This window comes from Lampetra fluviatilis, chromosome 4 (assembly GCF_964198595.1).
Source record: "Lampetra fluviatilis chromosome 4, kcLamFluv1.1, whole genome shotgun sequence".
NCBI classification, from domain to species: domain Eukaryota; kingdom Metazoa; phylum Chordata; class Hyperoartia; order Petromyzontiformes; family Petromyzontidae; genus Lampetra; species Lampetra fluviatilis.
In genome coordinates, this window is record NC_136278.1 from 25408651 (window position 1) to 25435244 (window position 26594).

Consider the following 26594-nt stretch of genomic DNA (forward strand, 5'->3'; position numbering starts at 1 on the left):
TGCAGTAAAGGTTAAGAACCACCGCCCTAAATTTTGCGCTGATGAAAGTTTCGGCACCATTCTCTACGCGGTTTTTATTCTTCTAAGCCCAAAGTCCCGTTATTGGATGGGGTTGGCTTTTTGGTTACATGTATTTATTTAATATTCCACACCTCTAACTTACACTATTGACTTGCTGCAAAAATCATATACGTGTTATAAATGTGACTCGTGTAATATTTTGTTTTCACCAAATGTGATCCAGGGTAATGTTTTATTTTGAAATCGTTAACACCACAGGCATTCAACTTCTGTATTTCAGTCACTTGCCCACTTGGAGATCATTGTGCAGATAATTGCATTGTTCGGTTTGTAAATTCATAGCCACAAATAATGTTTGGCTTGTAGGCTTTAAACCCTATCCAAGGGAATGCTTTACTATTACATTTTAAGGGATGTAACCCAGGATCTCGGGCACTTGTTGTGTTCTCTTGGCACTGACCTGAGTCCCTTGACTTGCTTGGCCACTATTGTGTGTAATATTTGCCCTGTATTTTCGCAGGACTGAGGACCGCTCAGATTTGATGCTGTGGGCGTCACCGTGGAGGACGGAGCGAATAAAAACCGAGTTGATCAGCCTGCCGGAAAATGATAGCAGGCTCGAGGCGTGCCCAGCCCTTTCGGCAAGCACGAACGATGGGCCCTTTGCGGGTTTGGAAGGCGTGAACGGCGTCAACAGCTCCCAGGTACCCCCGGGAAAAGATTCGGAGAGAGAAGTCAAAGCGGACTCCCCCAGCGAGAGTACTTACATCACCAGCGAGCACTGCTACCAGAAGCCGCAGGGAGCCGGGCCCGCGGCGGCGCGCGCAGCCAACGCCCGTGCGTGGCGCGAGTGCACAGGGCGGGACGGGGACAGCGGGTCTGATACGACATACGCTGCCGACTCGGGGAGGACCAACACGGCTGGCAGCTTCATCTACGGCCTGGATGCCACCTACTGCAGCGCTGCAGGAGTAGGCAATTGCGAGGTAAAGAATGTGTTTTATCTATTGCAACTCAATCTCTACGGGTTTAAGTGGGGTTGTTTTTCATCTTCCTGCCTTGTTTTGAAGTTCCAGGAACGTACCTGATCTCCGCCCTCGACAATCTGTAATGTATTACAAGTAGAATTCACTAACTACGTTTTGACAATGTTTGCCTTAAATTTAAGCTGTTGATGGTGACCTGTTGGCCAAGATGACATTGGTTACCTGTAGATCTGAATGAGAACTGCTCTAAACGTGTTGTTTATTTGCTGGTGTGTGTGGACCATTAAAAAAGATAGCAAGAATTCAAAAAAACAACTCGTGCATTATTGTCCACATGTATGTTGAACTTCTTCCACGCCGTATGTAGCCAACCGTGTTAATCGGAGGTGCAGGGGAAGGACAATACGCTTAAAACAAAGAGCAGTTGTAAAAAAGTTATTTGCTGATAATGATGTTGTCATCGTGTGCATGTGTTTAAAGAACAATGGTGGAGGCAGCAGCAGTGATGAGACGCCAAGTGTAGAGACAGGCGCCGGGAGTGGAATGGAGGAGGAAGGGGGGCCATCTCTGGGAGCAGCGGGGCTCAACTCTGGGGCCGGCTGGAAATCAGCTGGACATCATCAGCAAGCCGGAGGGGTGGCACAGCAGCACCTGTGCCTTTCTGAGCTGCTGCTGCACGTGGAGGCACTCCAAGACGATGTAGCCAAGCGTATGGACTTCCTGGAAGAGCAGCTGACCAGTACGTTCCCCCCCCACCACCAAATTAAATCTTGAGTAAATGTCGGTTTTTGTGCCGCCATTCTCAAGGCACAGTGATGTTACGAAGTTCCTTTATTTCACAGATGACTAGTCAGCAGTAGTTTCATGTCTATGTGGTGGCTTGACTCAATCAGGTACATTTTTTAAAGTTACAATGCGACGCCGGCACACGTGGCCGATTCGTTTTCAAATAACGTCACAGGATATCTAACTTTCACTGTGAAAGGGAGGAGGCATTGTTTTGGTTAATCCACCAAGAGTATTTACCAGGGCTGCTCCAGGGCTCGGATCACGAACCTCTGTAACAAGTAGCAAACTCGGTTACCACTTAGCAGAGGTGGGACAAAGTCATTGTTATGCAAGTCCAAGTCGAGTCGCAAGTCATCAAATTCATGACTCGAGTCTGACTCGAGTCCAAGTCACATGACTCGAGTCCACATCTCATAGGTGGGACAAAGTCATTGTTATGCAAGTCCAAGTCGAGTCGCAAGTCATCAAATTCATGACTCGAGTCTGACTCGAGTCCAAGTCACATGACTCGAGTCCACACCTCTGCCACTTAGCCATGTCTGAGACTTGTCCACTCGTTATTGTTTGAGTCCCCAAATCGATCCATTGATTCTTTCCATTACCCATGCTTATCTGCGGATAAGAAAATGAATCCAGAAATGGTGGCAAATTCTTATTCACGGTTATCTGTAAAAGAAGAGTCACCAGTAGTACCAAGCTCGTCAAAACTATTCAGGACTTTCTATAGATAAGAAAAATTGTTCTATTATCCGCAATGAAAAGAGGTACTATCCACAGATGAATATAATTAATGATATCCCCCAATAGCGCGTCCTCCCCTTCCGCTACCAATGTAATTAAAATTTGTTAACATTGCAATGGTCTCTTTTTCTCACTAGGTGGTGCTGTGACATTTGACGAACTGTTCAACATTCTACACCGCTTTAAATGTTGCGTCCTGTGCTCACGTTCTCCTCTGCAGCTCTGGAAGGAATGTTCGAGTCGACGTGTGAGCAGAGCTCGGAGTTGGAGCTGCGTTTGCCACGCGTCAAAAGGAGCCTTCGTCAGATGGCAGCTGACCTGCAGAAACTGCAGCAGCTGTCCACGCTTTGCGCCTGAATCAGGCTCGTCCCGGCAACAATCACTTTTCAATTCTCATCATAAACCAAAACCTTGGGTAGCACACGAGCACATTCAATACACTTGTTCCTTGCTTAAGATCATCAGATGATTAAAAACATAGTTATCAAAACCATGTCATGTGTTTTGCTTATCAAACCATGTCTGATAAGCAAAACGACTCAAGTGTATGTATTTTTGAATTCATAGATGTTTTTATTTTACCCATGTTTGTATTAACCACCCTTAGATGCCATGGTTGTAAAACGTATTTTATAATGTTTTTATAGTTTTTAAGAGTTGTGCATATTTAACCCAGCCTAAACTGCCCGTCTGCATTTACAGTGTGTCCACTGCAATCAAAAAGTGAAGTCTATTTCATGTTTTTAAAATGCATTGAAGTAACTTGTTCAGCTGCACTTAAGAGAGTGCAGACATTGAGTGAATATAAATCAGATTTTTTTTTTATCCTGCTTATCTATCACAGTGGGGACAAGGGGAAAAAAAATTGCTAATGGATGTCAGCAGGCTGTTTTTGCAGACTTTTAAGACACATTTGGTAATTGGCTTTTCATAAAAAGGCCATTTAATTGCAGACTGCGTTCCACCATGCCTCAATCCTCACTACAGAATCAACCGTTGAACCTTATGGCGGTACCATAGTGCCCCAGCTCTCGCATGATGTCTGTTGATGGTCGGCGATGTGGCAATCGACTCATCTCGACGAGCTGTACACGATGCACCACCACGGTGCGTACGCGAGCGTTCAGGGTTTCAGCACAATCGTCCTCGCTGCGTTTCGACATCGCGGAGTGGCACTGATTTCGGATCGATTGGTACCCCAGTCGCGGAGTGAAGTACACCCCTGGGAAAAAATAAGTGTCCCAGAAATAAAATATTTAATTGCCTCCGCCATTTTTTTATTATTTGGTACCCCGGGGTACCGCCATAAGGATCAGTTGATGTATTTCCCTGTAATTTGTGAGACAATGTGGCACACAATTCCCTCGTTGTGGTCTTTCTGCATGCTCGTTTCACAAAGCCTACAACCTGGAATTGGGGCAATCATTACAGGATTTAATCATTGACATTGTTAATGGCTCCGCCATTGATGGAACCATTCTGACGTGGCGATGCTGTTAGCTCTAATATCCCAATCGGAACGTTTTTTAGTCCAAATCTGAGTCTTAACTTGACACGTCATATTTAATAACTAGCACCGTCAATAGCAGTTTGTCCTATGAACGAGGAAGTTGTGGGCATATATGTAGAATGAAGGCGGTAACCAAGATGGTTTTGGAGTGTCACCCAGAGTTTGGTAACCAAAGGGAACGCAGACAGATTTTAGTGACGGTCCGAAAAAGCAAACTGTTGGGGTCCGGTGATAACTGCCATAGCTACACAAGCTAACAAAAGTGAAGGAAAAGTGTGGTCTCAAAAATAACATTGAACCGAATGACCTATCCATGTTATTAAACAAAATAAATGTTATGTTGGAAGGGACGCAACTTAAAAACGCAGTTATTGAATGTGGATTGGGATCAAAACGAAAGAGGGATAGTGACAGTAAATAGACGATACATACGTGTATGGATACTACTCGAGTCAGTAGATACTACTGTAGAGCCAGATGCTACTGGAGAGTCAGTAGATGCTACTTTAGACAGTAGATACTATACAGGCAGTAGATACTACAGTCATTAGATACTACGGTCAGTAGATACCAGAGGTGGGACAAAGTCATTGTTATGCAAGTCCAAGTCGAGTCGCAAGTCATCAAATTCATGACTCGAGTCTGACTCGAGTCCAAGTCACATGACTCGAGTCCACATCTCATAGGTGGGACAAAGTCATTGTTATGCAAGTCCAAGTCGAGTCGCAAGTCATCAAATTCATGACTCGAGTCTGACTCGAGTCCAAGTCACATGACTCGAGTCCACACCTCTGGTAGATACTATATAGTGAGTAGTTAATACTAGTCAGTCGATACTACTTTAGACTCTAGATACTACTTGACTAGTGTATGTAGGGTGTGTAGGTATACATGCCTACTAAATAAAAATTGGCTGGGGGGGGTCGACAATTTTTGGAAACCTTTCAGATCAACTATTTACCCCCCACTTTCTATTACTTTTTCATTCAGGACTTCTGCAAGCCTCTTATAATCTTGTTGACGGACAAACGGAACTCCAGGCTTTCACAATAGCTTACTATTTGTGTATTTGTTATGTTTTTAAAGAAGACAAGTTTTGAAATATATTTTTCCCACGGGCAAAGCCAGTTACTTCTTGCTGGTATACACATTTACATGGCAGGGGTTTGGCTCAGAGGGTCGGGCAGCATGCCAGGCTAGTCAGCACTTTGCAGTACATGTTTATGGGATGGAGCTGTTTACTTGCATGCACGGTGGCAAGATGTTAACTGCCTCTCCTCGTATACAGGTCATGGGTTCGATTCCAACCCTGACGCCTGAAAATTTGGAGTTTGCATGTCCGTCTCCCTGTGGTTGTGTGGATTTTTCTCCGGGTCCTCTGGTTTTTCCCTCCACATTTAGAAACATGCGTTTTAGAGTATTTGGCTGCTATAAATTTACACGTGATAAGCTACTTTGTCGAGCTATCATTTGTGGCCAGGTGGCTTCTAAAAAAAGCTACATAGCTCAGTGGGCCTTACCTGGTCAAATAAAATTAACCCGTAAAAACTACGTTTTTTACTATAAATCCTTTATATGCGTGGCGGCTAGAGTCCTCTCGTCCTCTGGCTTGAGATGGCTGCCACCTATGGGTCAGATGATTGCCTGCCACCATTAAGCAATTGGTAATTAAATATAATTTATTTTTTCCTAAAACGTGTAAAGTTATGGAAAAAATGTTCACGAAAATCAATTGTCACGCACGAGTCTGTGTGCAAAATGTCAGCTCGATTGGATCACGGGAAGTGGGTTAAAAAACGACCGAAATATTTGCACGGTCGTAAGCGCGCAAGCAAGCAAGCAAGTAAACTTAATATAAAGGATTTTTAAAAAAAAACCTTAGTTTTAAGTAGTTTTTGGTTTAATTAAGCTTGATTGGTTGAGTCTAACTTTGGGTGTGGATTGTGCGGTGACATGGTTGAATTTCCATGCCTGTCTCTGATTTGGGATGGGCTGCTGTTCACAGATTGAATTCATGTGCTATGAGCAGAAGATGCTGCCAGGTGAACTTCAAAAGTGAAAACGTGCTTGTGAATCAAGCCAGACATGGAATGGACGTTTAATTTAGGTTGCTGAAAGGTCAAACATTCCTTAGAGTGGAAAGTTCAACGTAGAAAGTTACATGAGCATCGTTTATCTTCTGCAAACAAGTGACTTTACGAGCCATAATTTTAATGGGAAGTTTATACTAGAAGTCTGCCATTTGTCCATCACAGTAATTTGTAAAACAGCCCTGGGACCATGTGTGCTTTAATGCTTGTACGATTGTAGTTTATGAATTACATTAATGTAGGGATGTTCTGTCTAGCTCACGAAAGCTAAATATTATAATTTTGCACGAGTTGGTGCAGTGCAGATATAAGTTTAATATGTATTACATAATATTTATAAATATACTGTTTATGATGAAGCTAAATTGTAAACAATATGTATAAACCTCATGTGGGCACGAAAAGAACTTGGGTTGACTGCGGAAATGTTGGAATTTTGCATACTTTGGACTTAATTGCATATATAGATGGCATAGCTATACAGGACGGAGGAAATGTGTAGCACACCTAAAATATATAATTTTAATAGTAAACAGCAGTTGTGTATTTTTGAAATGTTTGGTTTCAAAACAATGATACGCAGTTATGTTTCAGGTTTTGCTTTCAAAACAGCATGCAATTGTTTATATTGTATATTGTGCAACTTTAATATTGAAGCTATGTTGAGTGATGCATGCTTAACTGGTACCTAGCTGTTTTATACATTTTTAACATTTATATTAATCTGCGATGCAGCTCGTACGTTATCCTTTGTCACAAATTACTTGTCTTTCATGAAATACTGTATAATATTCATGTTATTACATTGGTAACTTTGCAAGTTGTGATATTACCGTTTTTCCCTTTTGAGAAATTTTATATTCCTTTTGAGGAATTGATGTGATGACTTTTAGAATATCTGTCACCCATTTTGTATAATGCGCAAATGCACCAAACCAGTGTCATCAGTAACATATTAAAGTGTAATGAATATTTGTAATTAGTTGATTGAGTGGCATTAGAGAGTAGGTCTGTCGGAATGTGCAGTCATGTAATGAGCATAATGGACATTTGTATAGTTTTATCCGTGTACAGTAAATGCATACATTGAATTTGTCGACATTGTCCATTTGTATCAGATGGGTCAAGGACAGAAAGGAACAGGTCTCTAATTTTGTTCATTGGCCTCGTGGGCCATGGGCCATATCCATGACCAGTCTAGCCAATCAAAATGTTTTACTTCTTTACATTAAAAGCCGTATAACCAGATTGGTTGATGGGAGACAGTCTCGTACAATAATAACACCACAATTTATTGGTGCTTATGGGCATTTCTCAGAAAAAGTAAAATCTTGAGAAATTAGCGTTGCACAGTTAATATTTTTCCCCGTGTAAATTTCATTTATATCTGTTAATACGTTATAATGGGAGGACCTCAAAAATGTAATTCGATGACATAAAAGACCCTTTGTATTTGGTTGTGGATATGATTCGATTCACAATTAAAATTGTGCTTGCAACTATACACGCGACTTGTTGTACATTTTGGAAGTGGCAGTGCTGTGTTAAACTATATTTGTAGTATACATTGAAGAATTCAGTGTTGATCCACTGCGTTTTAAAATTGTTACCCATTTGTGTTTATATATTTACATTTTATGAGTAAGAGTCTTCAGATTCATCTTCTTGGTTCTTTCGGTAAAGTTACGTAGAATGGAAATAATAAAACATAATAAAATAATTCTCACGACGTTTCGTCCACAACGCAAGCAGCCGTCCTCAGGTGAAGACCATGTCTGTCGAGAAGACAGACTCTCAGACTCAGACTCTGTCTTCTCGACAGACCTATTCTTCACCTGAGGACGGCTGCTTGCGTTGTGGCTGAAACGTGAGAATTATTTTATGTTTTATTTTTATTATTTCCATTCTACGTGACTTTACCGAAAGAACCAAGAAGATGAACCCCTGCAGTCACGAAAGCTTTAAATCGAATAAGTCTTCAGATTCTGCAAGTTTTTTTTCTCAACACTGGTGAATTGAAAAATACCATACTGCCATTTGTAATCTTCAGTTACAACATTATTTGCGAGATGAAAATTACAGAGATGGCTTTAAAGTACGCATAGGTGGCTATTGTGAATACGAGTCACAAAATTATGAGCCACCATACCTGTGCAGGCAGTACCACTAAACAAAACCACCAGGTTTTACAAACTATTGAAATACTCGGGATTGTATTGGATTTCAATCTGGATCAAGTTGGGATCCAGCTGAATAGTAAACAAAACTTTGAAGCTGGATCTTTATTATATTTATAAACTCACGACAATGTTGAACAGACTACAAGGCTATGATAGTTAAATATACCGGCTAGTGTAACCATAGTTATGTGATTAGCAGGTGTGGGCAAAGTCTTACGCAGAATAATAGTGATGTTTTATCTCTAAACATCTCCCATTTCCTTGGCGAGGAATGAAGGCTTTGGTGCAGTATTGGGCAAGTATTGACTTTTCATATTCCACAATTTATATATTTTGGATATCCATTTTTATTATAAATTAAATCTCCATTCTGATTATAGATCTTTCCATCTCTGAAGATCTCGATCCTAAATAAATATTTGATTTATGGATATGAGATGACAATATGATCACATATTTTCTTAATACATACATTTCTGTCTTAACCAATTAAAATCTCATCCCATCTGGATGCATCTATGAGCACCAAATAATATATCCAGCCTTTCCTTGATTCACTTTATATTTCTGAATTATAGCTTATCTGAATACATCTCAAACCATTCCTACGACCCTAAATCACACAGCTTACATATCTCCTTTGATTCTCGCATTTTATCTACATATGCTACATCTGTCTACATCCGAGTGGCTACTCACCACGACTCGCCAACATCTCTTGTGCGAGTACATATATCTTCTAAGTAGAATACATCACATCTACCCTTCGATGTTGTTATCACCACATTTTCTGTCCGATTTATATTGTCTCAATGAATAATACTATTTTGACTCGGATCCACCTGGGTATATGCTGTCAGTAGGAATTTCGAAGTGCATGTAATTCAGTCGAGTGTTGTTGGGACTTAATTGGAAGAAATATACTTGTTAAATGTTTTTGTTCACATACATTGACACAGATTTATTGTACACGAGGCATATATTAATAGTTTAGATCTGCATTTGCACATTGACATTTACAAGCAACACTTCAGAAATTATGTTGATATTACAACGTATGGTCATGAGAATAGATACGGATACTGAAAATGCGTTCTCCCCCCCCCCCCCTCATTCTACCTTACTGGACCATATTGGACATTTGCAATAGCATCACAGCAAATCTACCCAACAAATGCCCTTTAATAGTGTTTGCAATATTTACATACGTTCTTTTCACCCTTTATGGGGGGGGGGGGGGGGAAATCCCAATTGTCTTTTTGCTACAATGGTAATTGGACCCACTGAAAGGTTTAAGAAAGTCACGGTACAGCCCCCACTCATGCCACTGCTGGTAGAAGGGCCTCCACGTGAGGACCTCATGAGTCCCTCAAGGGTATTGGATGTTACCCTTCTGCACTGGCCAGATGTCTTAAAAGACATGGGAATACACGCACACATGACCTCCACCACATGAGCCCCACCAATCGATTTTGTGGCGTGACCACCATGCTGCGGTGAGCGTTTTTAATACTCAATGCTGTTCACAAGAGCAACCATTTATCCCAGTCATAAGCAGCGGTCGGCACAGATTGCTGGCGTTAGCCAAGGGCCGTCTTGTACTTTGGCTCGCGCTTCCAAATGATGATCATGCCCTGCGCGTCGCTGGAGGCCAGCAGGCTTTCGTCGCAGTTGAAGCTGACATCGAGCACGGGCGCGCAGTGACCCTGCAGCTTGTTGACGACCGGCTTGCTGCTCCGCTCCACGTCGAAGAAGTACACGCACAGGTCCTCGCTGCCCGACACTGCCAGCCACATGTCCACAAGCATTACTCTGGGTTCTATCGATGTGTGTGATGTTGGTGTCCGTTTCCTTTATTTACCCAGGAGATTAAATGCACTCATTGAAAAATGTGAAACATTGCCTATTTTACAAAGGCGACGATATGGATTTAAAATATTATTTTGAATACACAATATATATTGTAACCAAATCTAGACTAAATTCAAAAATATTTTTGTTATGGGATAAGGCTATGCAAATGTTAATTTCACTCAAGTAGGTATGATTTGTTAAATCTCAGATTGTTGTATCCATTGCATCATGTAAAAATGTTACATGTTTTCATGCTAATAAAAGCGATGTCACATTGTCACCAAGATCAGTTGGTGGCAAGAGGGAATGTGACATCACGGAAGCCATGTCACTTCCTGTGATGTCATACATATGGGCCCTATTTTTGTATTCATCTGAAGATCGGTAACACATTTCTCGTAGGCTTGTAATGACTCGTCTATTAAAACTGACTATTACACTCACAATAATTAGTTTTGCGCCTCCGATTACAGAAGTTCAACATACTTCACAATACATGGTGTAAGAATGTTATTTCAAATTTGATTCATATTTACTTTTGCTACCAGATATTCGACATGTATCACACTGGAGAAAAAATAATTATAAAAATTTCACCAAAAACTGTCTGTTCATATGAATCCATCACTCCATGTCTATATGTAGGCAGATAATGTGTGAGCATCTACACAATCTCCTGGATAGGAACAAATAGGCCATATTTCAATCCGGTGTGCTAAGGTGTGTTGTGTAATGAACTTTATGAAGCACACATGCAAATGGTATCATTCAATAATAGTGCACGCTATGGTGGTCAATCAAATAAAACATTTTGTCTTGAAACAAGTAATTTTAGTATGATGGCATTGCTTACCGACACAAGCTCCTTGGCGGAAGGACATGAGTGGGCAGAAGATGCTGTGAATGTGGTGTGTTTTTTGCTGGATGGGGAAGGTTTTCTTCAGCTGCAATGCTCCTTCATTATCAAGGACCCTGCAGAATTCAATTACAATGTGTCAGGCATTATGCTGCCAATTTGTGACAAGTTCTTTATTAACACAGACTGTATTGTGTGTTGTAATAGATCCCTCACGTTTGGTAACGATGCAGCCTTTGGTAGACGGCTATAGATCGGTGTGCAATAGTATTACTAATATCATTAACGAAGCATTTTTGTCGTGAGTGTAAAACTGAATGCCAGATCCCAAGAGTTACAACACAAGCAGTAGACATTGGGAAGCAGAACCTTCTTCCAAATATAGATTTGGCAACGAAAAATGCAATCCACGTGTAAATGAATAACACTAGCAAGACTTTTTGGATAGCTGACTTTATAAAAAATATTAACTCACTTTATAGACTTGTGGTTAGAAGTGCTCAGTCAAGCAGCGAGGCACCAATTTATAAACTATACTTTAGACATTAAGACAAGTTAATTCAATTACCATGTTGAATATATGAATATCTAGTTGTATGTATAACAAAACATACAACTAGAAAGGATGCTAACCAGCAGCTGATTAAGATTGTGGTATGTAGGCATGTAACGTACTCTTTGGTTCTTTCGCTAAAGTCACATAGGTGGAAAAAATAATAGATCACGACGTTTCGATCGCCACACAAGCACCTGAAGACGATTGCTTGTGTGGCGATCGAAGCGTCGTGATCTCTTATTATTTTTTCGACCTACGTGACTTTACCGAAAGAACCAAAGAGTATGGATTCCTGCAGTCACGAAAGCTTCAAATCAAGGCATGTAACATTTAACAATTATGCTCAGGTTACATGCTTCAATATTGCATCCAACGTTCATTTATAATGCACAATATTCTAACTATACCAATTTTACCTTTTTAGAATTAGATGCAAAAAATGTATTCTTCAATCGAATTGTTACACCAATTTGTGACACTTCATAGAATCACTGGGTAGGAGTCGGGGACATTATTTACATGCCCAATAGTATTTTAGTATACATACACTATCCCTCATTTTCCCAAGGTCTTGTGAATAGCATTATTAAGTCCAAAAATGATGTGCAGGACATAAAATGATATCTTCTGTAGATTCTGTTTTGAGATCCTATTCAAACCACATTGTGCCAAGGCTGTTCTTGCATTTCTACACGAGGTCAGAGCAACATTACCCCGAAAGCTCGCGTCTTCATCGCAATTTGCAAACAACATTTACCACCGTCGCTGCTGGCGTACCGGTACAGAAGCAGCATGTTGACACAGGCGTTGACAAGCAGCGAGGGGTCACGTGCCTCGCGACTGATCCATGAGCGCGCCGATATGCTGGTGATGGCACTGCCTTCGTTCACCACCATACGCTTGGCCTTGGTGAGCCTGCCTGTTGGCACATTGCAATGGTGTTCGCCACACATGATGCGCTCTGCACGTCCAGAAGCAACGGGTGTGTGCTTTTGAGTCACTCAACTACCAGGCTGTAGGAAAGTGAATGCACATTGACCTACAGGGCTTACACACCTGTGGTCATGTCGAAGAGAAAAGAGAAAATGCTGCCTCGCTCATCCCCAGCCCAGAGGATACGGCCAGGAGAGTCAAAGGACAACGCCAGCACACGCCCCGTCAGCTTGCTTGTTCCACCCTTCACCCGTTTGCCCGTCGAGATGTTCACCACATGCACGTTGTGCTTGCTATTCCCCACCTGCAAATGCGTAGAAGGATCCGGAGTCTAATTGGTTACAATTGGCTAACAGATTGCCACACTGTCATGGCCTCCCAGATATATGTCAGCGAAATAAATTATGTGCCAGCGAAATAAATTATGTGCCGTCTCTTACAGGAACTTCAGTGCAATTATATTACATTATTATGCACGTAATGATGCATCCTCTATCAATGATAAATTGTCATGAGTTTTCAGTTTTCCGTTATTATATGCCTGGTCTCATTGTACAATTTTGTTGACACCATTAGCCTAAAAGCAACAGCATATACAGTAACACCTTGATTTACGTTCTCCTGCTTTATGCACTTTCGTTATAACGTACTCAACTTATTGACAGCCAATCCCATTTTACATACTGTGCACCTCGCCATAACGTACTCCAGATATACGAACTTAACCATTAAGCCCCAAATTTTGTTACGATCCACGGCGAACATGCAGCTGGCAGATGTCTTGAGGCGCCCAAGAGTTAGTGTCCCTGACTGGCTACAGTCCCCTTCATGTGTACTCTATTAATATTTTTTCCCCACATACCATGTGTAATTAACCCAAAAAACCTATATTATGGGGGAAATGCTTTGATTTAAGTACTTTCAATTAACGTTCTGGCTTTCAGGAATGCATCTTGTGCGGGATATGCCTGTATATCACAAATAAAAGAGCAAAAGCATCACTTTTAATTGAATATTTGATGCAATATTACATGCCTATTCTGAACATGACTGAGCGGTAGCATTTTCCACTTGTTGCATAGGATTGTGGCTCAAGCCCAGCAGCCATCCAAGTTAATGCTACGGTGTATTTACCAAGGAAATATTCCCAGTCTGCTTCACAGTGGATGTTAAAGATCCATGACGTTATTTGGAAAGAGTAGGCCATGTGTGCCGGCTTCACAATCTAAATTTGGCAGATTTTAAAATGACTTGCAGATTAATAAGTATAGCAACATGTCCCCCTCGTGTGAAATTAGTGGATTATAATCATCTAAGCAACACAGTGGCATGTGATATCCTTGCATTCTAAGAATGGCGCGAATACTACACCTACTCGTGATTTTATTTCACTTAATCAACTGGCAACGTAACGCAACTTCTCTGCCCAACGCACCACAATGAGATTGTTGTTCATCGGCTGGAAGGTGCAGCACAGAAGCTCGGAGCCATCCGGGTCGGGCACCTGGCGCAGGCAGCGCCCATCTGCCGTGTCCCAGAGCCGTAGGGCGCCGTCGAGAGACGTGGACACCATCAGGTCGTTGGAGAGTGACCACGCGAAGTCGGTGACGGCGCGCGTGTGTCCACGCAGCACGCGCACCAGGGCCGGCGCGGGCACCAGCACGCACACGGACACCGTGCCGTCCAGCGAGCACGCTGCAAAGCGCGTCTTGTCGTCATTCGCAAACTGTACCTTGGGCACTGTTGGGAAAGCAGACGTGTTAGGTGGGCTAGGTATACACAGTCGCCTCTTGATTATCCAAGGGTAATGGGTGGGGTGGGGGAGTGATGTCCCAGATAAAAACAAAACACATCGTGCAAAACCTATGAAAATCAGGCGACTGTTTACCTAAGTAGAATGTGGAACTATTCTGTTATTATTGCTGGTTAAAGTAATCGTTTACTAAGTCAGGTGTAAGGAGCTGCTAATATAAACTGTGTGAAAATGAGCATGGAATACCATATTTTGGATTTATTTTACCTTGCACAAACATAGTTAATCCGTAACAGGGACAATCCGTGCATGGATAGTCCGAGAGCATGCGCTTATAAGAATGACTAGAACCAGAAAATGTACTGATGAAGTTTCTCAAGGACAGTAAACGTTGACAAGTATATTCTTGTTGAACATGTTATTGTTGGAAAATAATAAAATGATACAAATATAAAACAATAAAAAATATGAACCCCTGCAGTCACGAATGCTTTAAATCAAAATGTTATTGTTGGTTAAATGTCATGATCGAACCCACGACCTCCTGTATACCAGAAGAGGTAGTTAACATCTCATCACCGTGGCACTCAACACTGAGATGTTTAGTCAGATCCTTTAATAAGTGCTTTGAATGTGTGAGGATATTGGGAGTACCCAGAGAAACTTGGAGAGTTTTACAAATCTCTTAAGTCACAATCCATTGCTTCCAACGTGCTGATTACAGGCTTGATCCACCACACACAGCTAAATTAGCCCCAGCTGAAATCTAAAGGTAGATGTCACACAAGCCATGGGTCTCTGATGGTCTCACCAGCGTCAGTGTGCTGATCGAAGACATGAAACATTCCCGCAAAAGCGTAGTTTTCTTCCAAGGAGGTGTCACCAGCCATGGCTCTGCTTGCCTCTGCCACAGATGTTGGCACCACACCAACAGTGCTCCTGGGATACCCAAACAATGCAGTGTTCTGTTAGACAGAGGGCTGCACAAGCACCCGAGAAGTGCAATTCCCTGCCCAAATAAATATTGAGGCGCTACTCATCCCGTTTACAGCCCTACCAGCCATGAAAATGGCACACATTGCTATGGTGGAGGTCAGTCTACCCATAGGACAACCACTTTTGGCTTCCCCACAAAGTAACATTTATTTTATCGACCACAGAGAAAAGGTCACCTGAGTCAGCCTCCAACCAGCCATCACTACTGTTGTATTGATATAAATAACTTCTAATTCAGTCTTTCATGTCAAACAAACATGAGCTTTTGAACCTGTTTCAAACATTCTACAACTTAACAACCTTCAATTAAGGAAATGACACTGCACATACAGACCAAAACCCTTAACGACTCTCAATGTTTGAGGACACTACTATCGAGTACACTGTGCTTGTTACAGATGACTGCCATCTAAAGTGGCTTCTTGAAAGTCTGAAGGAATACTTTTACAAGCAGAAATGTGTGAGCAGCATGAGCTTGCCTGTCTTCAATGGCGCGGTTGAGCTGGGCTTGGTATTGGTAGGAGCTGCGGCTCATTGAGCGTCTGTGCCCACGCGAGCCTTGGCCACGCTGGTCGTAGGAGCCATCCTCAAAGTCCTGTCACACATAACAGGCACACCGTTAATGGGTTAATCACTGGATCGTCGTCACATTCTGTATGTTTCCAATTACTTTGTCAGCATCATATGAGAGTCCTTAAGACAAAATTGTCCCTGGGAAGAATTTTTTTCGCAAACAATCTCTTCAGTAGACCATTGTCTGGCCGACACAGGCACGGATTTCTGTGAATAGATTCTTTGTCTCGTGACATAATACCAACAGCACAATTTGAATACGTTGTGGTTTATAGAGCAAAAAGTGCACAACCCAACAAAAACCTTGAGCGATGTCTCTGCAACATCACCCCCATGCACATTCCAACGTCAATCGACTAACACGAGACCAATGCAATATTGTACCTGCTTGCAACTTTTGTTCTAATTAACAAAGTTTCAAATTCATTCCAGCATGGGACACATCCTAGTTACGATACGTCCTCGCTTAACGCGTGTTCGCTATAACACGGTTCTTGTATATGGGAACACTTTTTGCACAATGAAGAACGTGTCTGTTCTAACGTGGTTTCTGAGCGGTCGACAACATACTACTTTCTTGAGCTACGCGACTGAGCGGTATGGGAACTGGGTATGTGCAGAATGATAAAGTTTGCGTCGGTGTACTCTTATCTTAATTGTTTGTCCCACTATGGGATGATTGCAGGCAGATTTTAGTGAAAATTTGATTCAAATTTCCATTTTTATTTGTCTTAATGCCCTGCAATATATATACAGTAATTCCTCACTGAACACGGCACTTTTCGGGAACGCATCTATCGCATTAAACGAGAAATTATTGTGCGTACCTGCAAGAGTTATTTTAGAATGGTTGCTCCTTTCTTTCAGCCCTATTTCAAAAGTACCATCTGATGTACGTATGTTGAACTTATTTTCACACCGTACTTAGCCAACCGTGTTAATCAGTGGATACTAATCAGAGGTGATGCACAGTGACATATCAACATCCTGACTCCATACATGCACTAAACAATGTCTTACATCTTGTACAATAAAACGGTGGACATCATTGCAGAATTACTTATATAGTCTTAAATAATTATGTATTTTAATGTGGCCATATAAATGTAATACAAAAGCAAGTGTGCAAATTCCAAATCTTATATGAAACGAATATTTGTTTCTATAATACTAAGGGACCTGGATATACAAGACTCACTAAGCCATTGTCGGAAAAATAATCTAAAGGTGACAAAATACGTTTCAGCCCTGGCTATTTCACGCAAATCTAAAAAAAACTGCTGAAGTGGATACCTTAGAAAAATGCACACCCCACATACATTCTGAGACACATGATCCTTTGACAGAAATGTATATTTTACAAGAATAATGCCCATATTGATGAGGCTTCACGCTCTGGAAATACATGACCTTGATAACAAGTCTGGTATTTTTTTGTTTGGAACGGAAAGCTTTACGAATAAATGCAACTCAAAGAGGAACAATGGAACTACATGTATTAAACTTTCGGTTCTTCCCTGTCTCGGCCTCGCTGTGCGCTGCGTTGCACTGCTAGCTGAGTAGTTAACCTCGTGTCCAATAAACCCTCAGAGCCAGGATGAACGTCCGACTCCAAACGTCATTTATTGAATTTAACGAGGTTAACTACTCAGCTAGCGGTGCAACGCCACGCACAGCGAGGCCGAGACAGTAAAAAGACAATGCTTAAAGTCCCACAATGGACAATTGCGGCTGGCTTCACTGGGACGCGATGTGTGCCGCCATCTTGAATTATTTGTGTAATGGCCGATGCCCGCGTGGTTGAGCGGGAATCTTAAATCGCTTACTTCCTGGTCACGTGACCAAACTTAGCATCAAAAACAGGAAATTCCTGTGCACATACGCCCCACCCCCCCATCTGCCATGAGGCAAAACCCCTGCCGTGAGGCAGAACATTCCCACACTATCGGCAGATCTCGCGTGTTTCATAAGACCACAACTATAGAGAGCCATTGCGCCGTGGTGGGGGAGGGGCAGCTGTGCCTCCATTCGGTCGAGCGTCGTGCGGCTGCTGCGGATGCTGTTGCTGTACGCGCGGAAGCTGCTCTGCTCGGAGAGTGGGCCGTAGCGCTGCGACAGCATCTGACACCGCAGGCGCAGGTACTGCTTGCGGACGGATGGGTCGTGCCCAGCCTTGGCATTCTCCCGCAGCAGCTGGCTCCGTCGCCGGATGTACTGCGTGCGGAACTGCGGGTTGTTTGGCGTGCGGTAAGCATTGTACCTTGAAAGACAAGCGTGCTATATGTTACGAACGTGGATTTGTTTGCAAGCATGTGTGGTCCTGTGACATTTTGGGCATTCGTCGCCAATGGCCACATCCCCGAATTAGATCTCGGAAGCTACAATAGTTCTGGGATGGGCGACCACTATGCAAAATATTAAATAATCACGAGCGTCGTTGTGGAGAATAGAAACAAAATAGATAAGCAGGAAAATATGGTGGCGACCCATTCAAGTACCATCCAGGCTCCAAGATGCACCACCCAGGCTCCAACCTGCTTATATTAATAAATCTGACGTGATTAAGGTCTGAATTTATTTTATTTACACTTCAGTTGCAAACATATGGTAAGACGCAGTAGGGGATTCTCAAGAAATACTGTCTGTCAAATTGGACCCACCCAATATTCCTACTCCGACCACCGACACATTACTGTGGCACCTTTTAGCAATTACTAACAGCGCACCTGGCATCCACTGCAAGCACTTGCTGCCAAACGGAAGCCATGGTGAAGTTTGTTCAGCCCAGAGACCTGAATATAAACAACGCAGACAACAAACACGGTTAACAACAGCATTCACAGGTCTGCCAATTCTCAACTCTGACCCCCCCCCCCCCATATTGCGTTATTTCCCCCCTATAGAAGCTACATCTGTACCTGGCACTGACCAGCGTGGGTGACCCTCATCCAGCAGTGGATCGATGACAGCGCCGTCAATTATACGGCCATATTAGAAGTTTTTTTTGGGGTTAGATCGCGTAAATATATAAATGTGTCGTTAAAACCCGCCACCACCCGACACAGCCAACTAGTAAGGGTTGTCACGTAAACAGAACGTGCCAATTCGTCACTAGTACAGCACACCGGTGTATAGTGTAGTGTATAGTGGAGTGTATAGTAGTGTAGTGTATTAGTACAGCACGCCGGTGTGTTGGAGAGCAAAGCCACAACATTTACAATCCGAGTACGACGTTTCGCCAGTAATTACAACCAGCTTCATCAGGCGACGGCCAGATTCGTGGAGAAGTCCACCCCGTTGACGTGACAACCCTTACTAGTTGGCCGTGTCGGTTGGTGGCGTGTTTTAACGACACCTTTATATATTTACGCGGATCTAACCCGAATAAAACCTCCATTATCGATGATATTGGTCGCGAAAACCCACGAAGTTAAACGGAACATGCGGGCCACTGGGCGCTAGAAACCCAAGAAACCTTCCTGCTTGAAGCCTGAGAAACCCAAGCAGATGACATCGCAACATTACGACCACATAGACTACGGCATTCTTCTAATATTCATTGCGCGAATGGCTTGGTAGGTGCTCGAAACGCGTGATAAGTTGTTGAACCAAATTTTTTTTAAAAACAAACCGGACCGCCTCAGCCATTGACAGTGCCTGTTGTAAGGGAACGGCGGTGTTTAACTTAAAACGACTGCGACGGGGTTTGCTTTGGGCTTACCGCGTTTGCGTTCGGATGGGCTTCGTTCGAGCGTTGTGTCTGCTTTGCAAGAAAGCAGGAGGACGTCGCCAAAAGAAGGGAAGGGAGCGCGATACGAGGCGAACGCCACCGCGGTAGAAATTTTTTTTTATCGCGATTAGGCGACGCCCGCTTCACCCAGTTCGAGGAGGCCGAACCCGTTGAGGTGACGTCACTGAGGACACGAAATCAAAGTGTACCCAATAAGCATGAGTTTGCCAACATCGGATGAATGCAGAGTGTACCCAATAAGCATGAGTTTAGCTCATAGGAATTAAGAGTGTACCCAATAAGCATGAGTTTACCCCATAGTAATCAATGTAGAGTGTACCCAATAAGCATGCATTTACTCCATAGGAATTAATAGTGTACCCAATAAGCATGAGTTTGCCAACATCGGATTAATGCAGAGTGTACCCAATAAGCATGAGTTTACCCACAGGATTAATAGTGTATTCAATAATCATGAGTTTGCGGACGTAGGATTAATGCAGAGTGTACCCAATAAGCATGAGTTTACCCCATAGGAATCAATACAGAGTGTACCCAATAAGCATGAGTTTACCCCATAGGAATCAATACAGAGTGTACCCAATAAGCATGAGTTTACCCCATGTAACTTTATACAGAGTGTACCCAATAATTATGAGTTTACCCCCATAGGACTTACATACTGGTAGGAACCCCCTGGTTACACCAGCCCACAGGGGATTATTGTGTCCGTCCGTCGTGCATTCAAAAATGGGAGGGGTCGGGCTGGGTGGAGAGGGGAGGGTGGGGAGGGGCTGGGTGGGGAGGGTGGGGAGGAGCTGGGTGGGGAGGGGCTGAGTGGAGGGTGGGAGGGGTGGGGCTGGGTGGGGAGGGGCTAGTCACCCCGTGGTGCCCTTATAAAACTCAACGTTTAACCTACTCACGCCGGCTTGTTCCCGCCCTCACAGTCGGGTATATTTGCGGAATACACCACGCCGCCGTTGACCCTGGCCATTGACCGAGCAACTCAACGTTCCTACCAGCTCCCTCCGCAGGAATGTGTTTAATACAATGTACCCAATAAGCACGAGTTTACCGGATAGGACTCAATACAGAGTGTACTCAATATGTATGCGTTTACCCGAAAGGACTTAATAATGTACAGAGTGTATCCCACTCAGATTGACGATATATTTCCCATAGCACTTAATACACAGTTCATCCAATAATGAGTTTATGCAACAGAACGTAATACAGTATGCCCGATACGAATGATGAGTTTACCCAATAAGGCTTAATATAGAGTTTACCCAATAGGAATACGTTTACCCAATAGGACAAACGAATTGGTGAATCTGCGTTGACAGTTGTGCACATGCATAATTAACAACAACAAAACTCAACACATTCGTTAATGACATTTCCTGAAAATAAAAAAAATAGGTGACCTTACAAGCAAGTAAACCATTCATATAAACTAGTCATCAGACATTTCTTTAAAATTTAATTTTCATCCGATGCCATGTTGGTGTATCGTGAAGTCTCCAACTCTTATAGTACATTGTTGAGCCTCTGTTTTATCACGAATGTGTTGAATTACTTCAAATATAAACAGTAAAAAAAACATAAGGAATAAAATATAATTGTCACAATATTCAATATTACAATTAATATTACATTTCACGATATGATTATTACAATCTCATAAGTTTTTTTTTATTTTCTAAGCCTAAACCACATGGATATTGTATTGCCTACAAAACTGACATTTAAAGATTTCCTTATCTTTGTAATTGTATTTTGTTGTTGTTGTGCTTTACTTTCAATAAGCTTTCCATAACTGCTCATAATTATTGCAACTTTACAATCTATTCCTCGTATAACACAGATCCTGTCAGAACAAAATGACGGCTTTAACAAATGCATGTGGTAAACATTTTCAAAGCACTAACTTCATAAGTATTGGCTATCCGCTCGGTTTATGTACTATACTCATCGATACGCAAATGGAACATCGTGATGCAGACTATCACAGAAACTTACAAATGTACACCATGGCCTTGACTTCCTGGACTGTCAAAGATCTCACCACCAGACATACGCCGTGATGCCGCAACGCACCGTGAACGACACCAATCAGAGGCTGACCCAAACCTGCCAATCAATGATGTATGTATGGATTATTGAACTTCTTTCCCACCGTACGTAGCCAACCGTCCTCATCGGAGGTGCGGGTGAAGGACAACAAACCAAACACAAAAGGGTGTTCTGAAGAAATTGGTTTTCAATATGGATATGAAGCTTGACACCTTCACCAATTTGCATTATAGCTCTATATTTCCTCCTTGCTTCGTATTGCACGCCTTTGGAATTCCTTCACATCGTCTCTTATCTTACGTTTCACAACCTGTGCTCAATTCAATAAACGTATTGGATCCCTGATAGCGAAAGGAAGAGCGTTCCAGACGGCCTAAACCAACAGCTGAGATCTCCAAAAAATAAACTCCTTAAAAAATGTTTTTTTTGAACAAGGGTTTTATTAACAACTACTTTTAACTCACGGTCGAGAAGTACGTCAATGATGCGGGCGACTGCTCCCACATGAACTCTTACTTGAATTAATTGATTACTTCCGTAACTGGTTCACACGGAGCAGGCGATTCGAGAGTTTAGAGAAAGCGGCGTTTTGTACCTACACACATATATATATTTATAATAAGGCGTCCATACAATATGTTCATTGCATAAAAGTAGCGAATTAATTGATTAATTGATGCCGATTTTGATAGAGGCATGCATTGTCCCCGGATCTGAGTACGTGTGCAAAATTTGGAATGTATTGGACAACATGAAGTAGGCTAACTTTTGATTACAAGATTTGACCACGACAAACATGGGAGTCAAGTTAAGTAAAACCATTGGGAAAGCCGTTTTGGAAACACACAGACTCTGCGTGACAGGGATTTTAGCATCGAAACGGAGTGGACCAACCCAATGGAATTCAAGCAACGTGCCCAAAACTCACACCCGATCAGCAATCCCTACCGCCACACTGGCAGGGTTTCACATCACACCATCTCATCAGTGACCCCCGATCACCAGACCGAACACCAAAACCACGGACCATAGAATGTGGCATTGCCCGAAATGGACATTTTGAGGCAGTGTATCAGCGATTCACCAACACTCAGTGCAATAGAGCGACTAAATAAATTGGAATAAAATATCTCAAATGTGCTCTTCATTTTTGGCCAAATATCGCTGGTAAAATTTCACAGTTTTAATTTCATTTTGTTAGGAAGTGGCATTTTTTGAGAAAAAAATGAAGCGAGCAACAGTGATCAAGATGTTGGCAATATTTTGAAAAGTGGGTTATATAATTATCGTGGCTTTTATACTGTACGACAGACATATCGTAGGATCACCACTGAGGCAACTCTTCTACTAAGTGACTGAAGGTAGACCCTATAAAAACAACCCTTGACATACACACCCAATAAGCGTACTGGACCCAATAAAATGCATTATGGGTGGTGTAGAGTACTGTACTGTTTTAGGATGTATCGAGAGATGTAGGCAATGTGCAAATGTGAAGCATTGGCACACCATGGAATGGAAGTTGCTGGCTGTTGTGACGGACATTTCATTTACAGAATGGACGTTTCCGTGAAGAACCTCTCTCAGGTTTTTTCGGTAAAGTCACGTAGGTAAAAAATAAAATTAAAAGTTAATAAAAGTAATAATGGAAATAAAGTAAAATAATAAATCACGACGTTTCGGAGGCAACACAAGTCTCCGTCATCAGGTGGGACCGTCACAGCTAATTTTATTTTTAACCTACGTGACTTTACCGAAAAAACCTAAGAGTATGAATCCTTGCAGTCACGAAAGCTTCAAATCTAGAAAGAACCTCTCTCTTGCAAAACGTCGATTTCAGGACGTTGTTAATATGTTACAAAAAGAGCGAGCCGTGGCTGTGTTTGATTAAGGCATGCAACGTGGTTTTTGTTTTGACTTAAGCAGAGCATTTCGGGGTATGTAACCAGACTTCGTAGCTATGATTAAGACTCCTCTTCCCAAGCCTTGACGCCAGATGCATTGACAACGCTACCCTATTCCACACAACAATGTGAAAACGAAACGCTATTTTTGGACCCCCTTGTCAGTGACACGCATGGCAAGAACTGTCACGTTGCTTGTGGTAGCCTAGCGACCCAGCAATCTGTTGGCTACGGGACAAAAATTAACTCGGCCATTCCCTGCAGTGTACACAAGGCACAGTAGTAGATCTTGCATCAAACTAACACCAACCACGAATGACGCTGATGTAAAATAACAAATTGCATCAACGGTGAACACGATTGTGACAAAGTATACGATATATAACGGCTGAATAAAATATTAATTGTTATTTTAACAAAACAAAAATATCAGAATGTTCGAAATAAATTGCATAAATGTGATCATTCCTTGAGTGGTCTTAGTTTCACGGAACGTGAGTAATCAGAACGTTAGGAGCTTAACTTTAAATTGTCACGGCAACATGAATGAACTGTTGATTTCTAGGTAATAAGACAACCCAGTATTGGGCTTATTCAATATTTGCCTTCACATAAACACGTGGAAATCGTCTACTGTACACGCCATATTCACGGATACATTTCTCAATAAATGTGTTTTTCGTAACGCTCCCGTCGCATGTCCTGCAATTTGATCTCACAGACACTTGCGCGTTCTTACGAATGCCATTTTAACTTAACGACATGGGAAATGAAGTACTGTACCTTCAGGGAGTCTGGTAACCCGAAGCATGTTTTTATTTTTTGCACACCACTGCACAACATCAGCTCAGTAACAGGAGGACAAAATGAAGTGACGACGATGGGTGTTCTTTTGCTAAAATACAATTCCCGAAACACCATTATGGATTCTTCCGACTGAAATTACACACTGGCTATTGGACGATTATCCTTTGTTATTTATATTTACCATGCAGTGTGCATTGGCAGGGAGTTTAGTCCAAACTTCAGGACATTCACTGTAAATGTCCTCTGTAATACTAATAAACGCCCACCTGCTGCATTGAGAACATTATTATAAAGAACGACATTTCCACAGGACAATGCCATAGGGCTTATTAAATTCTTGCTTGACTCTAAGGCACATGGCAACAGCTATACAGCACTATTAAATAAATAAGCGTACTTTACCTTTGCTATGTGTGGCTTACATATCCATCTCGAAAGTGTAACAAAATTGTCGAACCATTTACTGTTGTCAAGATATAAATGGTAAATTGACTTGTTATTTTAATGTTTAAATGGAGTAAGATGTTGTATTCTGAGATTCTTCCGTAATTTTACTTTAAAATCTATTGTAATTTAGTGACACTGAATACTGATGAGAATGGGTTTTTGCCAAACAGCCCAAGTCTGATATTTCATGAAGCTATCCTGGGTAAAAAAAATGAGATTGTGATTAGATTTTTGCAATTTTTGTTAAAATTACGTCCGTACAAAGGAGCACAAGTTGTTTTACATTCGATGTTGTTCTTTCTCCTTGTGACCATGTTAAACAAGCAAATTACATTTCAGAAACTCATGAAAAATATATATTCCACACTGGCTCTTACCATTTATCATGCAACACACCTGGCATTACAGTCAGAGCAAACGATTGGGTGCTGCTGTGTTTTAAGCATTTATGAGGGTGAGCACATTCAGGAAGCTACTGAAGATGTCAGGGGTTAATGGGAGGACAAACCCCAGAGCTGTTCGTTGTTAATGCACGGCGAGAGGATCATGGACACATTCAGGGGCGGTCCTTCACGAGGCCAGCAACTGGCGCCCCAGGCGAACCACGCAAATCGGTGTCCCCACCCGCCAAACCCCAAGGGCAGATCTCGGCTGAGGTTTTTTTTCGTAAAATGAGAAATATTTTATTTTGGTAAAATGAGAAATATTTTATTACTATTTTCCGTTTCATGTTTTTTAAGCGGGTTTTTTTTTTTTAAAACAAAGGCATTATTGTTATTATTCGGTTTGTCCATACATCCGTCTGTCCAAGCAAAACATTCTCAGAAATGTTGCGAAATGAATGATAATTCATTTTCTCGCACGGGAATTGAAATAATGACATCTTCGTTCTTTTATTTGTATTTTTTTCTGTCGAATTTGGCGCCCAGCTAAATTTGACCTCCTAGTTCGCCTACGTGAACGGGCCGTCCCTGTGAATATTAGACGCTAGATTTTTTTGTAGCAACGCTAAAGTAAAAGCATACACCAATGTTTGCATTTCCAGCTCTGCATAAACACTATCAAGCACATGCGTAGGTACCGTACACTGCATGAAGAAGAGTGTATATTCTGTGTCGATCAGGCGCGTTGGTTTCTTATACATAAATTACTTAGGATAACCTCACTTTAGTTTTTTTTGCAGTAGTCTCACGATTGCTATGTAGAGTGTATTCCAATTTTGCAATTCGCGGCAACAATTTTTTTTTATATATATTTGGAAAATTAGGATTGTGACGATGGCAATCGATGTTTAACTCTTGAGAATGGCATCACAGGATCTATAACGTCCACTGTGAAGACGATGATGCATAGGTTACGGTTAATGCACCCACAGTATCAATGGTACATCTTACGCAATGATTGTGTTCTTTACATAATCGACAGATATTCAATATGTTTGTGTAAATTGTATGCTTAAGTAACTTTATGGTGATTCAATAATGTGCAGCCCTTTATGACTCCGTTGCTGGATGTCGACCTCTCAGGCAGTAGTGTTGATCAGTGTGGGTTGGTGACCAGCTTCAGATATCAATCGCAGCTGATGTTATTTTTGGCTGGGCATAAAAGCTCAATCACTGGCTTGGTAGTGCAGTGCAGTAACCACTATACACACTTCCGTTGTGTGGTACAGTTTGTGCTGAACACACTCAATCTATATCGGTTTTTTTTGTACGGTAAAGGAAAAAGTTGCCCATTTCGGGTTTATCGAATGTGTGTTTCGGCTAAACACAGTTAATCAAACGAGATCTGT

General features: G+C 41.9%; 2 protein-coding genes across 9 annotated transcripts in view; one reads left to right on the forward strand and one right to left on the reverse strand.

The window, feature by feature from the left end:
- The window catches only part of LOC144931689 (PHD finger protein 20-like protein 1), a 28767-nt gene extending 20918 nt beyond the window's left edge, over positions 1–7849 (forward strand). For all 8 annotated transcript variants that reach the window (XM_078855851.1, XM_078855854.1, XM_078855853.1 and 5 more), the window contains 3 exons: positions 542–1007; positions 1488–1746; positions 2758–7849. In XM_078855851.1, coding sequence (XP_078711977.1) covers positions 542–1007; positions 1488–1746; positions 2758–2894 — 862 coding nt within the window. In that variant the 3' untranslated portion in view covers positions 2895–7849. The remainder of the gene's footprint in view (positions 1–541; positions 1008–1487; positions 1747–2757) is intronic.
- A 474-nt stretch (positions 7850–8323) lies between these two features.
- On the reverse strand, positions 8324–19762 carry WDR13 (WD repeat domain 13). Its single transcript, XM_078855859.1, has 10 exons — positions 19560–19762; positions 18565–18630; positions 17861–18098; positions 15745–15860; positions 15081–15208; positions 13952–14256; positions 12640–12820; positions 12361–12502; positions 11025–11143; positions 8324–10100 (listed from the first exon to the last, which is right to left on the reverse strand). The coding sequence occupies exons 2-10, from the start codon at positions 18603–18605 to the stop codon at positions 9898–9900; spliced, it is 1473 nt and encodes a 490-aa protein (XP_078711985.1). The 5' UTR covers positions 18606–18630; positions 19560–19762; the 3' UTR covers positions 8324–9897.
- Positions 19763–26594: the final 6832 nt, after the last annotated feature.